General features: G+C 38.1%; 1 protein-coding gene across 3 annotated transcripts in view; it reads left to right on the top strand.

The window, feature by feature from the left end:
• LOC106069852 (dual 3',5'-cyclic-AMP and -GMP phosphodiesterase 11A-like) overlaps positions 1 to 18,403 on the top strand; it is a 222,413-nt gene that overhangs the window by 108,973 nt on the left and 95,037 nt on the right. For all 3 annotated transcript variants that reach the window (XM_056003930.1, XM_056003932.1, XM_056003931.1), the window contains exons 6-7: positions 8,038 to 8,193; positions 16,836 to 16,925. In XM_056003930.1, the coding sequence (XP_055859905.1) occupies positions 8,038 to 8,193; positions 16,836 to 16,925 (246 nt within the window). The remainder of the gene's footprint in view (positions 1 to 8,037; positions 8,194 to 16,835; positions 16,926 to 18,403) is intronic.

Consider the following 18,403-nt stretch of genomic DNA (forward strand, 5'->3'; position numbering starts at 1 on the left):
TTTGATGGACATTAAAATTATTTTAAATTGACAGGTTGAAGATAATTCGATAAAATGCTTACACCATGGAATATGGAGTGGAATATACATGTTGTGATAAGTAGCTACAGAAAGATAATCAGAGACAGAGACAAACTGAGACACACAAACAATCACACACAGCCAGAAAGAAAGAGAGAGAGAGAGAGAGAGGAAGAGAGAAGGAAGAGAGAGGAAGAGAGAGAAAAGATACAATAGATAAGGACTTCTGTGAATTTAAGAGAGATGCAAAATAAAAATGCAAACTTTCTCACGAAACAAAACATTCTTTGTTTTAACCGTTTCAGTTTTGATCTGTCTTATTTACATTATAACTAGACAGTAATTTGACGTTTGTCAATACGTCACGTGAAAAAACTGACGTAACTGCTACACGTAAGCAAATAACCTTCCGACGTTTATTCTCTGTGACTTTCAATTCTATCTGGTATCCATTCAAAATATCTAAGTAAAATATAAGTTTAAACAAATTATATTATATTAAATTCTTGGCAGTGGCGTAGCTAAGGGATTTTGGGGCCCGAGTGGGTTAACCCTTTTAGCCCCCCCCCCCCCCTGCATTTTGACATTCGACATCATGACATGATAACTATAAAAGTTTAAATTCCAATTGCTAGAGTATATAAGTAAAATTTAAAAAAAAAATTTACGACTCACGTAATGAATAATGCCACTGCTTATTGGAGAGATAATGCACTAATGACACACCTCAATTCATATCACCTCACGTCGTGTTTTCTGTGCTGCAAAGGCATCTATAACATCATCTAGATCAATGCTGTCTAGTATTATTGACTCCACATGAATAACAAGATTACATTGCAGTGGCGTAATATTTAATATTTAATGTTCATTATTTAGGGGGGCTCATCTATGGAGGGGACCGCGGGACGAACGACCTGGCGAATGGAACAAGGTTTGGAGAATCTTTTTTTCCCCACCTTACCACGATGTGCAATCTACTGGCTATTTGGAAAGCCACAGGAAGTTATGGTCACTCTTAACGTTTGCCTATCCGTTTTTTTGGACGTCTGAAAAAAGTTCACCCCTTCCCCTCTTAAGGAATCGCACAGAGCAGCCCAAGAACAATCTGAATAGATATGAGATCGTCTGAGGCATTTTACGTCTCGAGAGACGATCTTTTCCCTTTGCAACTTCATGTCACGTTTGCATACATCCTTATAACGTGGGCGACCAGCGGCTCTCCTGCCTTCTATTAGATCGCCATACAGAATGTCTTGTGGAGGTCGACCTACTGGCATTCTACGAACGTGGCCAAGCCAGCCAAGGCGCACTGGCGGATCCAGGGGGGGGGGGGCGGTAGGGGCGATCGCCCCCCCCACTCGGCCGACCCCTCCCCCCCCCCTTCGGGGGGGGGGGCGGACGAACTTTAGTATAGGATTCACACAATTTGTATACGAATTTATTACTTATGTTAAAAATATATACTAATTATTTATATTTCAACCTATTTTTAGATTATTTCGCCCCCCCCCTTCTAGTATGTTGGCCGATTTGGTGGGGTCGGGAGGGGGCGATGGTATCAATCCCGCCCCCCCCCCTACACTTTCGAGTGGGGGGGGCGGTCCAATTTATTGGTAGAAATCACAGCCTGCTAACAAATCAATTAAATATCTACATCCTTGTAACTTGTTATTGATATTTTAACCGATCTTTATATTATGTCGTTCCCTGTTTGCCGATTGGTGGGGGGGGGGGGGGACGAATACCTCTTCTGCCCTTCCCACCTAAACCCTTTGAGTGGGGGGGGGGCGGTCCGTTTTTATGGAGAAATCATAGTTTGTGAACAAAATTAGTTGAATTAATATATAAATTTTATATTATGTTTCTCTCTTTCTGGTATTTTGGCCGATTCGGTGGGGTGAGGGGGGGGGGGCGATTGCATGTACGGCCCTCCCCACTCTAGTTCTCTGAGTGCTGGGGGGGGCGGTCCTATTTTTGTGGAGAATCATAGTTTGTGAATAAAATTAGTTGAATATCTATATAATATAAACTACGTATTGATATGTGACCCATTGTAAATATGTCGTACCACACTCTAATCTCAAATTGTATCATTAGTAAATTTAAATGAAAAAGGGTTGTACCAGGTGGGAGGGGCGATACATGCAATCGCATTTCCCCCATCGGACAAATCAATACTTTTTCTTTTTGTATTATAGTTAAGAAATTACAAAATTAAAAAAATCTGTCACTAATATAATTTATATATACTATAAATTAAATTCTTATATCGAGTCGCCCCATACCTATTCTTTAATGCCAAATGCAATCTTTAGCAGAAATTAGTAAAGGAGCGAGGATTAATCGTTTTCACTCTACCGCCATTCCCATTTCCAGACAGAGTTTTTGTAATTTCACATGAAGTTATCATAAGTATTTTAAGAAAGACTTTGCATTGGAAAAGTTAGAATTCAAACGAAATTTTTCAGTATAAGAGTCACCTTTTCCCAACCTTTTCAATCTGATATTTTTCTAGCTAAATAAATTTGGGACTATAACTCACAATTTATACTAGAGTTTTCTTGAAAAATATTTATCGAATAAGTTTTTTTTCGGCGGCGATCCCCAAAGCAAAAATCTAAATACGTGGGGTATCCTATCTTTTCAAGGAACAAATCGGTTTTATTTGCAATGTATTATGGACCTATAAATTCAAATTAGAATATTTTTCAAGTACAACATTATTCGAAAGGTCGTTTTTTAATAGTATGAATAATGAGCTTCAGGTCAGGAGAATGCGTTTCTGCAGTGAAGAATGCAAGAAAACGCTTTTGGCGTCGGGGCTTCGCCCCGAACTTCATTTATGGGTAATGAGTTGTAGATGTCAGGAGAATGCGTTTCTGCAGAGAAGAATGCAAGAAAACGCTTTTGGCGTCGGGGCTTCGCCCCGAACTTCATTTATGGGTAATGAGTTGTAGATGTCAGGAGAATGCGTTTCTGCAATGAAGAATGCAAGAAAACGCTTTTGGCGTCGGGGCTTCGCCCAGAACTTCATTTATGGGTAATGAGTTGTAGATGTCAGGAGAATGCGTTTCTGCAGAGAAGAATGCAAGAAAACGCTTATGGCGTCGGGGCTTCGCTCCGTACTCCATTGATGAATAATGAGCTGTACTTGTCAGAAGAATGCGTTTCTGCAGTGAAAAAAAGCAAGAAAACGCTTTTGGGGTCGGGGCTTCGCCCCGAACTACATTGTGAAGAATGAGCTGTACTTGTCAGGAGAATGCGTATCTGCAGTCAAAAAAGCAAGAAAACGCTTATGGGGTCGGGGCTTCGCCCCGAACTCCAGTGATGAATAATGAGCTGTACTTGTCAGGAGAATGCGTTTCTGCAGTGAAAAAAGCAAGAAAACGCTTATGGCGTCGGGGCTTCGCCCCGAACTTCACCAGAGAACCTTATAGCGCTGCCCCAGTTGTTTTGTTTTTCGCCGAAGGTTGAGAAATGCTGCTTTTTTTATTCTCATATATATATATATATATATATATATGTGTGTGTGTGTGTGTGTGTGTGTGCGCGCGTGTGTGTGTGTGTGCACGTTTATGCGTAGGGTTAGGGTTTACTGGGCGTTAGGGTTAGGGTTTGGAAAAAAATCGCCCCCCCCCCACTCCAAAGTTCTGGATCCGCTAGTGCCAAGGCGTCTGCTGCTGATAACAGAGGGGATGTTCTGGCACCCTGCTCTTTGTAGCACTTCCTCATTGGTTATCTTATCTTGCCACCTTATTTTAAAGATCCGCCTTAGGCATCGGAGGTGGAAGACATTCAGCTTTTTTTCCTGCCATGAGTAGGTTGACCATGTTTCACTTCCGTACAGCAAGGTGCTCAACACAGAGGTCCGGTAAACTAGGGCTTTAGTACTGTTAGTCAGCAATATGTTGTCCCGAAAACGGGGAATTAAAATGTAATGCCTCCCCCAAAGAATCTCAGACACATGCAGGGGCAGACAACAACCTTAATGCGGGAGACGGAAGTGTAAACATTACTTAAACACAGTCACCTGGGTGCGTTCTAAAAAGTGTCAAGAGGAAATTTAAAAAACCTAGATTATGTGATCTTTGCAAGACTGCACCTTGTTATCATTAAAAAGACATCTTCGCATATAGGTAAAAAAGGAAATAACTTATATAGGAACATGCGCGAAAAATCTGTACCCTCTGGTTCATGCCTTCCCAATACTCACTTCCGTTCATAATAATCCTGTTCATTCATTGGCATCAATGTGTATTTTATTGATTCGGATTCGCTAATCCAGTTTGCTTACCTCCCCGTACTATCCTGTGAGTTGAAGAACCTACGGGCTTCTTCCGGTCAGATCTCTAATATTGAAGTAATTTAACGTGGCTATCTTCAGCATGACTTCACATGAAATGAGAAATGAACTCCATTATAGGGGTGGATGTGTGAGGGAGAAGGGCGCCAAGGGCAGCTTCTTGTATATATTACCACCCTCGCCCCAGGCCACATCAATAAGACATCAGATCGGAGCGTGAATGTCTTGGGAAATGTCTTGGGAAATGTCTTGGGAAATGTCTTTCCAATGAACTGAACCGCGCTTTTCGTCCAAATTTAATACATAGCATGACACGGCACGGGGGAGGGGGATTTGTGGTTGAGTTGTAAAGTGGGTTCGAATCCCTTTAACTCTAATGGTTACCTTTCATAATTTATCTTATATTATCTTATCTTATCTGCTCTTATCTTATATAATACAGACGTTACTTCAAAAAAAAAAGATGATTACGTCCTACGAGTCATGAATTTAGTCATGCATGTTAACCAATGACTTAAATTCTGCCAAGTCACTGGTTTTCCTGGCCAGCTTAGACAACCCATTTCATGCTCTAATAGCACTAGAGAAGAAGGAGTGTTTGTACAAATTAGTCCTAGCATATGGAACAACAAATGTGCCTTTATCTTTGTGTCTTTCTGAGTATTTTATTAAATTTTGTTTTTGTATTTGAAGATTATGGTTCAGTGTTTTATGTATAATTGCTACTTTACTTTTAAGTCTTCTATCCTGAAGGGATTCTAAATTTAGTGATTTTACTAAAGGTGTTACTTTAGTCAAATGTGTGTATATATATATAAACACATGCTCTATTTTGTGTCTGTTTCAGTTTCTTAATGTATTCTTGAGTTAAGGGGTCCCAAACAGAGGATGCATATTCTATTGTTGACCTAACCAAGGTTAAATAACATTTTTGTTTTATGTTCTTATTTGATTTATAAAAAAAAAAAATTAATAAACCCTAATGCTTTGTTTGATTTTTTGTAGTTTCATCAATATGTGGATTCCATGACAGTTTTTCATTTATTATAACACCTAGGTATTTTGCGTTTTTAGTCTGTGTTACTGGTTTGCCATGAATAAGATAAGTGGAATTAATTTGTTTTAGTTTTTTTGTTACTCTTAATAACTGACATTTTCTAATGGAAACATGCTTCAATTTGATTCCCATTTCTGTAATTCATCTAATTCTCTTTGTAAAATTTCTGAATCGTGTGTTGTTTTTATTGTTCTATATATTATGCAATCGTCTGCAAATAATCTGACTTTTGTTCCTAGTAGTGGACCTAAGACTATTCCTTGAGGTACACCTGAGCTTACTGTTATCGGTGTTGATTTAAAGCCATTTATTATTACAGTTTGTTCTCTCCCTATCTGAAAATCTTTAATCCACTGACGCAATGGACCATCAATGCCAAAATATTTTAAAATTTTAAGCAAACTATGGTGGTGAACTTTGTCAAAAGCCTTGGCAAAAACTAGTAAGATAGCATCTATTTGCTCACTATTATCTAAACCTTTTGAAAAATCATCAATTAGTCCTATTAGTTGTGTTTCACATGATCTATATTTCCTAAAGCCATGTTGGTATGGTGTGAGGACATTATGTCTGTCTAAGTGGTTTATGATGTTGCTACATATTATGTGTTCTAGGATTGTACATGTGATGCTGGTAAGTTATTACTGGTCTGTAGTTCCCTGGGTCAGATTTTGATGATTTGAAAAAGTAAGGGCCGTTGATCGTTGTGTTGTACGACTGTAAAATCTCAAAAAGACATACAAATAGAAAGGAATAGCTCTCTAATTTGTGAATTATACAAAATATTCATAACTTTTACGCCCATTTCAATAACTAACAAATTATGTATTTAAGGTTATTGAAATTACGTAATTGATAATATAATAATATATATATAGTTGTATAAATTAAAAAAAAAAAAAAGTAAACTTTCAGACTGCAATTGCAATAACTCTTAATGGTTTCAAATTATAATCTCCGATGGTCAATGTACATTTTGTGAACTCATAATTAGTGTTGCGCTAATTAAGACCCGGGGGATTTCTCTGACCCAGTGAAACGATTCATCCGGCAAATTACATTTTTTTTTTCAAAGCACATTATGGTGACATTGTGGCTATCATTCACGAAATCGCAAAGCTCACAGTAATCGAGCGGATAACTGATTAAGTTTTGGTTCAAAATATCTTGAATATAGATTTCGATTTTAGTAACATATTAAATTTGTATTTTATATTACTTACTATTTCATATTCAGTCTATCACTTTTGCTCTGTATCTCTTTCTCTTATTCTGTCTCTATTTTTCTCCTTTGTGCATATTAATAGATATATTTTGATAGAGAGATAGACAGACAGAGAGAGAGAGAGAGAGAGAAAGATAGATAGATAAATAGACGATAAATAGAGAGAGAGTAAGACAGCTCTGTGTCCCTGTATATTATGACACATGACATTCCTACAAAGTTAAGATTTTTTTCCTCCTGACCCTTGTCTTGGTCAGGACAGAGCATGCCTTGGGCGAGCTTAGTGCCAACTAACTGCCAATTCGACGACCAGCACTTACCTTACAGACTTCCACCCTCTTTACAGCCTTGGCTTGCCAACTCGGAGATCTAATCATAGCAAGAAATACATCAAAAATACTTTTTAAAAAAAAGTGTATATTGAATGTAATTGTATCAATTAGTTTTATGAATTAAATTTGTAATAATAAATCTGTGTGAATAGATATAATTTTACCGATTCTTTTTGTTTAGCGCAGTTTCATGCTTTTAGCTTTCTCAATGCGCTATGATCTTTCAATTATCTGAACCAGTTGGGTAAGGGGGTTGAAAGAATGGGAAATCTGGACAAATGTTTCCATGATCGCTTTTTAAATGCATTTTAAAAAAAGAACAACTAGAGTTTGAACTTAAGGGGACTAATTCCACGTGTACCACAACATTTGTTACGTTGTTCGATACCGAACAAAATTAGCATTATTTAATCAACTAATTGGTCAATTTTTTTTAAACTAGATTTTTGTTTCGTCAGATAATAGAAGTAATTGTGCACAATTTCAACTTGATCCTAGACTGAGGTAGAAATACTGAGACTTAGATTATTCTTTCAAAGGTCTGTCACTGGCAATGTCTGAAGCCTCTTCCTATCTGGTGTCCACTGCTCTAAGGTCCTCCATGAAAGTGGGATGTCAAGTTATACGATTACCTCCCTGTTTGAGCTCTCCTCTTATAGGCCTCCATGTCATCTCATGGTATGCATAAGTTTAGTTCAATTTCTCGAAAAAAAAAACTGTTCCGTAAACCTCATGCGACGCACTGTCACAACCTCACTAATTGGTCGACTCCCAAATCGGCATAGAATTTCTTTGTTTGGGACCCGATCTCTATAACTGACACCTAAAATCCGTCTTAGCCAATTTTGTTGAGCCACATTTAGTCTTTTCTCAATTTGGGCAGACGACTTCCATGTCCCGCGTGCATATGTTGCTGTTGGGATGACGATTGTGTCCAGTAGGTGTAAATTTTTTTCTCAAGTCCAATCCTGCCCTCGTGGTAGAAATAATGAGTACAAACTTTTTACCAGACAGACAGAGTGAGTTGATAAGAACTTTGTAAATAAAAGACAACTGTAGCCTGACTGAATGATCTCCTCTTGCTTTTTCCTTCCAGGACCCACGGTATAATGATGAGCTGGGCAAGATCACCGGATACCAGACGGAGACACTCCTCTGCATGCCCATCAGAAACGCCGACAATGAAATCGTCGGCGTCGCCCAGGCCTTAAACAACAACAAAGAGGAGGGGTTTACTCAGGAGGATGAGAAGGTAATGTATACAAGCAAAATTTAAGAAATCCTTTTTAGAAAAAGCTTATCTTAAGGGGAAAAACTATATCTACCATAATGTACTAGTTATTTCCCTTATTCGATATCAAAACGAAATATTGGATGACTAATAATTAATAATAATTAATTAATAATAATAATTAATTGACTAATTGAGTATTTTTGTTTAGTGATTCATGTTTTGCTAGTTACAATAAATAATTGATTTAAGCGTCACCTTGAGAGTGCGTGAGGGAGGCAACACGCCATTAATTATTTAAGGGGACTAAACTCAACAAATTTAGACGTTTACGTGAAGTAGTAGTTTCTCTTGTTGCTATCCAACAAAATAATGAATTACCAGAAATAAATTATCTTATTTTTTTTTTATTGATTCATGTCTTGTCTATGTCAATACTCATTCTTCCCTAGTGCTATTAGAGCATGGAACGGGTTGCCTGAGCTAGCCAGGAAAACCAGTGACTTGGCAGAATTTAAGTCATTGGTTAATATGCATGACTAAATGCATGACGCGTAAGACGTAATCATCTTCTTTTTTGAAGTAACGTCTGTATTATATAAGATATGATAAGAATGAATAACCGTGGGAAGTTTGAAAATAACGTGTACACACTTTTTACCAGACAGACAGAGTTATTTTAAGAAACAGATGACCTTAACATCTTCAGCCCTATAGATCGCATGGTCCCAAACGGAAACATTACTTATTTCTTTACTATGGCAAACTATATCGTGTTATAAAATAGCTTCATTTAAAATAGATGGCAGTGTTGAGTGTTTATAACAAGGATTCTCTACAACAAAAGTTCATAGATAGTACAAGCTCATAGATTATAAATATATGTGCAGCTGTAGTAAAATCTGAGCTGGTGTGGTCATACTGTAAGACATGACTCACTGTCCAAAGTCATCCTTCAAGGCACAGTGGAGAGAGCACGACGAAAGGGTCGTCCAAAGAAAAGCTGGCTGGACAACGTAAAAGAATGGACCGGCCTCTCTCTCTATATCTGCTGACCGGGAATAATGGAAAGATTTGGTTACAAGAACTGTCACAGCGCCCCCTTATGACCAAAGTCAAGGGACAACGGATGATTTTGTTTTCAGACATCTCTGAGCTTACAAATCAGCTAATTTAACAGCCAGCCAGTTTTCGGTTTGAAAAAACTCCAACAATAAGTCGCTTATATTAAATACTGTTGTCATGGACACAACACAAAGAACGCATTGGTCTACAGCTTTTGTTTTCTGACTAGGAAAAAAGGAAACATAAAAAAGATTCTATTTGGACAATTATTTTTCACCTCTATTCGGACAATTATTTTTTTTTCACCTTGACGTCAGCGGCAAGGTGATTGTGATTGTGAAGGTGTAATTTTGAGATTATTGCGAAATCGACAAATGTTGATATTTACAAAAGCTTTGTTTGGTTCGTTTGTTGAGTACATTTTTAAATATTGATTTACATTTTTTAAATTTCTTTTATGTTTCCTAAATCCGACTTCCTAGCAGAACAAAGAGATAGTTCAATGCGTCACTTTCCATGACGTCTGCTCGGGTTAAAGAAAGTCTAGTTATTTGAATTTTAACTAAGCGGGTAGGACTTTTTGATTTAAGATTCTCCTTTTAAAAGATGTGAATCTTCTTCTAGATTCGGAGTTGACTTTTCCAAGTTGCGGTTGAGGATTAATAGTTTGCCCCAAATAACATTGTCTGACTTTTGTCCTCAATGTTTGAGTTAATGTGACGTAATTCTTCTTTGTTAGTCGGTGATATGCAAATAACGGCCTGCGGGACATATCCGGTCCTAGAGACTTCTGGACACAGTGCGTTATGAATCAACGGAGGGTAGGTTCCATCGGGGGACGATTTGTTTTCCCGTTGATGCTGCCCTTGACATGCGAATTCTATATTTAAATAGCCTCAAGGCCAACAGAAGTTTAGAACCACTGGTGTCAGTAAATGTGTAGCAGATGTCAAAACGACCAGTGAAACTTTTTCATAAAATATTTGTGTTTAATAGTACGATTTTGAATTTATGTAGTTTTTTTTTTTTTTTAAAGTAGCTTTTAGAATTCCCGACTTCGATTAAAATCTAGATCTATTTTAAAGGATCTTATTTCGCTTATTTTGGCAGCTTGCAGCACACAGTACGCAGTAAAGAACGAATACAATGCAAAGACGAATTTATTTTCTAACACAAACTCCTAATTTACACTTATTATCCGTATCCCTACCCAAACTTGGTCCCGCGAAATCCGTTTCGCATGGGGCTCTACAATGGTTAAGTCCGGTTCTGCTATTTAGTGACGGATGAATACTAATTCTCACCCCCCCCCCCCTCTTTTTTTTTTTCGCCCCTTAAATTACCTAGAATAACTCCCTCCGTCCGAGTTGCAAAAATAAAAGAGTGATCTTCCCATGGTGTTCAAACTCTTGAGCATGCTCTGTCGCCTCGATAGTTACTACAGAGTAGATGAATCCCTACCCCCCTCCCCTTTTAACGTGAAGTAGAAATAAAAAAAAAGAGTGATATTTCTTGGTTACAACGGTCCTGCCCTGCTATTTTGCCCTGGTCTATCCGCAGAAATAAGAGAGTGATCTTTCCTTTTCTTCTTCTCGTTTAAACTGTTAAGGGAAGAAGAGAATTATATATATAGATAAGATTAGTATCATTGTGTGTGTGTGTGTGTTCGTGCCTCAGTAAAGCTGTACTCTCTTCAGATTTCTCTCCCTTTGCTTATTATTATCAAGGTGTCCATTTATATATTTTTTTTCTTTTATTTACAATCACGTAGCTCGAACCTAGATACTCACAGCACGCGCGTGCATGCTCCCAACGAGTCCAGGAGAGATTATTTTTCATCGGTTTAACCACACGTTGGCTTGAAGGAAAGAAAATGGCGGGAAACTAGAATGACGCAGACGTGGAGAAAAGTAAAAAAAAAAAAAAAAACAAAGATGGAGGTATGGGGGCTGCTGGGAGGAAATGGCGTTGAACTTTGGGTTGAGTTCTTATGAAATACTTTCCAGCTCTTGATGGAACGAGCAGAAATCGGAATCGAGGAAGATTTATTTCTTTTATGACGCTCTGGTGATAACAAAATATCGGCTTGACGTCACGTTCGACGTCACTGCCGAACTCAATAGTAGTCTGACGCCGAATGTGACGTCATTTGCGGGTTCAAATTCGGTTCTCGGAATGTTTGGTCTGAAGGTCAAAGTGTACAGGATTTTATCTTTTTTTGTTTGTTTCTATTTGAAAGTGTGGATACAGTAGCTAGTATCAAAGAGTGCTCTTCCATAAAGGCTTGTGTAACATAATTAACCGAGAAACCCTTCGGAAAATCCCGAAGTTTGCGCATGTACGGGTGTGATATCTATAGCAGCTTAAGAAAGTCTATACGAAACCAATAACCCAGAATGAGTTTTACAAGACAAAATATAGATAAACATGGGCGCCAATTTAGAAAATGGTGGGGTAGGACTGAACTATCAAAGGGTGTATTTAAGAGCAGCTTCGGTTTATCAATTCTTAATTCTTTGGTAAGTTGAACTGTCAGCTGTCAAAGGCAGATTTACAAAATAGCAATGAAACCATCGTGTTTATTAAAGGAATTTTTGAAATAAAATTGAAATGCTATTCAACCTTTGTCAGGCCAATATTAGATTATGCGTCCTCTATTTGGGACCCCTAAACATAAATTTGTTTATAGTACGATGAAAGGGACGCTACATACAGCCGTGATATTTTTAACAAAGAATATTCAATTTTTACTGCTTGGCTTCCGAACCTGGGTCCCTGGTTAGAATCTCAGTGAAGACTAGGATTTTGAATTTCGGTATTTTAGGGCGTCCCTGAGTCCACCCAACTCTAATGGGTACCTGACTTAAGTTGGGGAAAGTAAAGGCGGTTGAGTGGGTTTGGCTAACCTAGCCACATGACACCCTGCTCGTTAACCGTTGGCTAAAGAAAACAATGACCTTAACATCATCTTTAGATTGCAAGGTCTGAAAGGGGAACTTTTACTCTTTTCTTTTTTTTACGCCATTAGTTAAATCACTAAACTTAGAGATACTTCAGGACAGAGGACTATTATTTATAGCTTTTATATAGCGCTACTTTCATGCTTATAGCATGCTCAGAGCGCTTTTTGGTCCAATCTCTTTTAAGGACCAGTGGGGGGAGGAAGGGGGTATCTAGGAGTTGGTTTTCCGTGCTGCCTCAGTAAACACAACTCTGCCCGAGTCGGGTGTCGAAACCTCGAGCCCCCTTCTAGATAGCCAAGCCAAGCTAAGTTCAAGCTCACTTAGCCTCTCGACCACGCTTCCCACTTATAAGTAAGTCTTGGATGTTCTCTTATACGTGGCAGTAAGGTATAAAACTCTGAACCAGAATTTAACTTACAAAAAGACAAAAAGATAAAGAAACATTTCTTATTTCTTATACTAGGACTCATTCTTACAAGTGCTCCTTTTTTTTCCCCTAATACCATTAGAACATTGAACTGGTTGCATAAGTTAGCCAAAAATGGCGTCTGCGGCGGGACGCACAGACGGTCCGTAGTTATGTTGGTCAGTTGGTTATAGCTGATATATTTTCAAGCCTTGGCACTACATTTCATAGTAAGAAATCTATTTGGTTGTTTTGGTTTTCATTTCGAGCACTATAAAATTCATATTGCTGTTTGGCATTGGATCGCGACGGTAGTTGATAACTAACAGTATTAAGAAGAGAGTGGGGATAAAGAGGAGGGGGGGGGGGGGCGGGGGTAAAACTAAACACGTGATTTAAAAAAATGGTAGGTCAAAAGACAGGGAGGAATGGAGAAAGACGGTCGACGAGTCTTGCTTGGTGCCCCAACGGTCCAACAGACTAAGGGTTAGGTAAAAGTAAAAAAAAAGTCCTTTTGAAAATGTAAGAAGGCATATTGGCAGGAATCCCTGTCCCTCCCCACTCCGGACTTATCCTTATAAATAGATCCTGAAGGATTTAGCCTCAGTTTTTTTCTTTGAGAGCCAAGAGTCTCCCCCCCTACCCCCTCCCTCGTGTAGCCCATCTCTATAAGGAGTTGCTTGGAGACTGTAGGAGCTGACAGTATGAATACAATCTGGTGGAGTTAAGGAACAGGCTAGATGACGTCAAGGAGGCCACTTAATAAAAGAGCAGGAGTGTTTTGATTAGAGGAAGAGGATGATGTCAGACATGTCTCAGCTCTTTAGGCCTCTCTCTCTCTCTTTCTTTCTTTCTCTCTCTCTCTTTTCTTCTCTCTCTCTCATTCTCTTTTTCTTTCTTTCTTTCTTTCTTTCTTTCTTTCTTTCTATCTCTCTCTCATTCGCTCTCTCACTCTCAATTTCTCTCTTTCTCTCTAATTCTCTCTCTATCTCCTTCTTTCGTTCTTTTCAATCTCTCTCTTTCTCTCTAATTCTCTCTCTATCTCCTTCTTTCGTTCTTTTCAATCTCTCTCTTTCTCTCTAATTCTCTGTCTCTTTCATTCGTTCTTTTCAATCTCTCTCTTTCTTTTCCTTCATATTTCCTTTCCATCTTGTTTCTTTCTCATTTTCTCTCTCTCTCTCTCTCTCTCTCTCTCTCTTTCCTCGTTCTTTCACAAGCTGGTCTAACACGACAACTAATGCTTGACCAACGACCACGACTTGGATGTAAGTTGAAGAGTCTACAAGGAAAATAATATTCAAAAAGTTTGTACCTCGTATTATGTACTATTTCTCTTTTATTAATGTTCAGCATAAAAAAGTTCGTTGATTATCACAGAAAGTATGTATCACTCAATACAAAGCATCTATTAACTCGCTCTGCCTGTCTGGACTAGATTTTGAACACGTTATTTTTCCCTCACCAGTTCTAGGATGAAGTTGAATCTTTGCACAATTACGCATTGGCGTAGACAAGACATAAATCCATAAAAAAATAATTAACCAATTAGTCACTTAATTACTGATAAATAATTATTTTGGTTTGATACCAAGGGAAACAAACCATCCAGTATTCACAGACATGGGCAAATATGCTGGGTTTGTTCCCTTAAATAATTGTACCCATTCTCGTATGAAGCTGAAACTTTAAACACTTCTTTATTGTAGCTAGCAAAGCATGAATTAATTAGAAGCCTGTCCAGAGAGGCAGATGTAGAGACCTTACGTGGGCCTGGACTTCAAAGAGTCTTTGACTCATCTCTTAAAGCATTTAGAAAGAAAAAAAAAGTTTGTAAACAAACACTTAGTAGATTGATCTAATTATCTTACAGACGAATCCTTGTGGTAGCCTAGGCGTTTAGTAGATACATAAACTCTACTAGTTCATTACTTTTTCGGACTGATTCAGGCAACCCGCTCCGTACTATACGTACACTTTCAAAACAGACCAATACGATACTTACTTGGTGGATTCAACCGTGCTCTTACTAATGAGTGGCTCAGTGAATCGACGTTCACTGTTTGTCCTGCCTCTAGAAGATTCCATTTCTTGTTTGTCCTACCATTAGTGCAGCCCATTTCTTGTTTGTCCTATAATTAGTACAGCCCATTTCTTGTTTGTCCTACTATTAGTGCAGCCCATTTCTTGTTTGTCCTACCATTAGTACAGCCCATTTCTTGTTTCTCCTATAATTAGTACAGCCCATTTCTTGTTTGTCCTACTATTAGTGCAGCCCATTTCTTGTTTGTCCTACCATTAGTACAGCCCATTTCTTGTTTCTCCTATAATTAGTACAGCCCATTTCGTGTTTGTCCTACTATTAGTGCAGCCCATTTCTTGTTTGTCCTACCATTAGTACAGCCCATTTCTTGTTTGTCCTACCATTAGTGCAGCCCATTTCTTGTTTGTCCTACCATTAGTGCAGCCCTTTTTGTTTGTTTGTCCTACCATTAGTACAGCCCATTTCTTGTTTGTCCTACCATTAGTACAGCCCATTTCTTGTTTGTCCTACCATTAGTGCAGCACATTTCTTGTTTGTCCTACCATTAGTGCAGAACATTTCTTGTTTGTCCTACTATTAGTAAAGCCTATTTCTTGTTTATCCTACCATTAGTAAAGCCCATTTCTTGTTTGTCACACCACTAGTACAGCCCATTTCTTGTTTGCCCTACCATTGGTACAGCACATTTATCGTTAGTCCTACCACTAATACAGCCCATTTCTTGTTAGTCCTACCATTAGTACAGCCCATTTCTTGTTAGTCCTACCACTAGTATAGCCCATTTCTTGTTAGTCCTACCACTAGTACAGCCCATTTCTTGTTAGTCCTACCACTAGTATAGCCCATTTCTTGTTAGTCCTACCACTAGTACAGCCCATTTCTTGTTTGTCCTACCTGTAAGATAACAAATTTCTTGTTGAAATTTCGAGCAGATATAAAAGGTCTGTATTTCTCTGTATAATTTTCGAAGAATTCTTTAATTCTAGTGTTTCAAAAACATTGTTAAATATTGTGAATATTTTCTACTTCTGGTTTCTTGTAATAGGCAATGATTTAGGTTTGTGTAGTGATACTGAAATGTACGAACATTTCTATTGCTTTTACTATTCCAAGCTACATTTATACTGTTGACCTAAGCCTCTGCATTTTCTTGTACATATCTTTTTTGTGCTTTATATCTCTCTTACCAAATAAACCCGGTAACCCCAGAGATAGGCGTCCCCTAAGTTGAGGAGCTCTCTAATAACCTAAACGAATATTTACACGTCTCTCTGTCATTCCGTCTAGACTTCCCATCTACTCTGTTGCTATGGAGACCTAGCTGGCGTTAACGAATCAATCTGAGATATAGAGTAATCAAATTATCATCTACTCATCTATACTGAGCGCATTATTCATGTGTACATTATTCGTGTGTATGACGTTTGGTAGCGGTTATGGCATGCACATATGTTGTTGTTACATGCGTTTGCGAGCCACTATTGGTCCATACGCTAGAATTAATTTGTACAAGTGCTCCTTTTTCGCTAGTATCTTTATTGCATAGAGCGGGTTGCCTGAATCAGCCTGGAAAACTAATGGCTTAAACAAAGTTAAAGTCTCTGATTAACACGACGTGTGGCAGTTAAACAGGGAAGAACAGGTTACAATTGCTAGCTACAGAATGCCCAGTCGGTTCGTATTTTGCCAAGTTTAAGGCTAATTTCGATTAAGTTGTAGACACTGCCAACAGGACGACGAAACGGTAAACCGTCTGCTCTACGAGTGCGCGATACTACACCCCAAACATGGTCCTTCGAGTGAAAAAGAAACTGGTACGCATAGAGAGTTAACTCCGTACGGAGACAGAGCAACACTGCAACGAACTGCTGCTTTCCTTGTCCGTGGTATCAGAGAATAGTGTTCTCAACCCGGTGCCTCAGAGCGATGAGACTCACACGGTCTGCAGCAGTAGCGCACTCTAACAGGTAATGAGAATCTTCCTAGAAATGTTAAGGGTCACGGATATATCATCAAGGTCATTTGTCACAACTGGGAAAAATTGTAATTCTATTTCAAACTATTTCATTGGTTCAAGCTCCAAGTCAAGGTTTTCATAGTTTTTTTTTTCTGCTTCTTCTTGTACTTATTATTATTATTATTATTATTATTATAATTATTATTATTATTATTATTTTGTTTATTTCAGATGCTGGCTACTTATTTAACTTTCTGCGGTATAGGAATCCATAATGCTCAGATCTTTGATGCTTATTCCAAGGAATATGATCGAAATAGAGTAAGTAGAGTAACCCATCAGTTATATGCAAATTAATACTAACCATGCCCAAGATACTTATAGTACATTATATACAGTGACTTCACAAAGTTGTTTTGGTAGTACTAGCAGGATAATACTGATGAGAAATTGGTTATAGTCCTAATTCATAAAGTGTGCACAAACTTAATAAACTAATACAAACTAGAAGGGCAGACAGCTTATATAATTTCGCATTATAATATTTTATTTGACTTATATGTGACGAAAACCAATCTCATTATTCATAAGTTTCTTCGAGGTATTTTTTTTTTTTGAGGCGCGGTGGCTGAGCGGTAAAGCGCTTGACTTCCAAACCGGGGACCGGGTTCGAATCCTGGTGAAGACTGGGATTTTTAATTTCGGGATCTTCGGGCGCCTCTGAGTCCACCCAGTTCTACCTGACATTAGTTGGGGAAAAGTAAAGTCGGTTGGTCTTTGTGCTGGCCACATGACACCCTCGTTAACCTTAGGCCACAAAAACCGATGACCTTTACATCATCTGCCCTATAGACCACAAGGTCTGAAAGGGGAACTTTTCTTTACTGTTTTATATTTTTTATGTGCATGCGTTTACATACATGAATCTGCTATTTAAGTAATTAACTAGGAAAACATAAAAATATTTTTTAAGACAATACCTCCTTAATGCAGCTCTTTGGTTTTCTCTTAGAAATTAATGAAAGTTAGATAAAAATTACACCAAAATATGTTTTCACTGCCAATTAATCTCCCCCCTTTTCCTCCGCGAGAAAGAATCCTGGTTAAGCGAATGTATAGATCTACTACACCTTATAATATCCAGTGAGAAACCTTTAGATCTAGAATCAAGACTTAGAAGACGATGCGCAATATATTCCTGAACATTAATTTTAAAACTCTTCAGTCAGAAAAAAAGCATTCCTTTCGGATATTCCCGATAGCGTCAGTCTTATCATAGTTCTTTCGAAACTGAAGTGGGATCTAGACCTAGACCTAAATCTCTAGCCCAATTTAAATTTATAATTTTTTTTTTACTTGAAAAATGATAACAGTCAAACTAGAGTTTTCTTCGTGTCGCCAACGAGCTAGTAAATCTTTTCTCAGCGATATAGAATCACCGTTAAATTTCTGGAACAAATCGTTAGAGCCGCTTTTTGAGATCTGCGTTCAGGTTCCGCCATGAAGTTCTGTCTTCAATAGAGGTATTGAAAAATCGCTGATCGAAAGAGGCTGGGAATGTATGGAGTGTAGAAAGAGACAGAGCAAAAGAGTTGAGACAGAGAGAAACAGAGGAAGAGAGAAAAGAGAAAGAAATAGAGAGAAGGATACAGAGAGTGTTTAATAGAGATTGAGAGAGAAAGGGAGAGGGGGAAATAGAGGAGAAACACTCAGATAATGAAGGAAAAACATTTTTGCTAAAATAGTTTTAACCAAAAATAAAACGAAAATTTCATTTACAAAATTATATAATCTTCATA

Source organism: Biomphalaria glabrata, chromosome 11 (assembly GCF_947242115.1).
Source record: "Biomphalaria glabrata chromosome 11, xgBioGlab47.1, whole genome shotgun sequence".
Lineage (NCBI taxonomy): Eukaryota > Metazoa > Mollusca > Gastropoda > Planorbidae > Biomphalaria > Biomphalaria glabrata.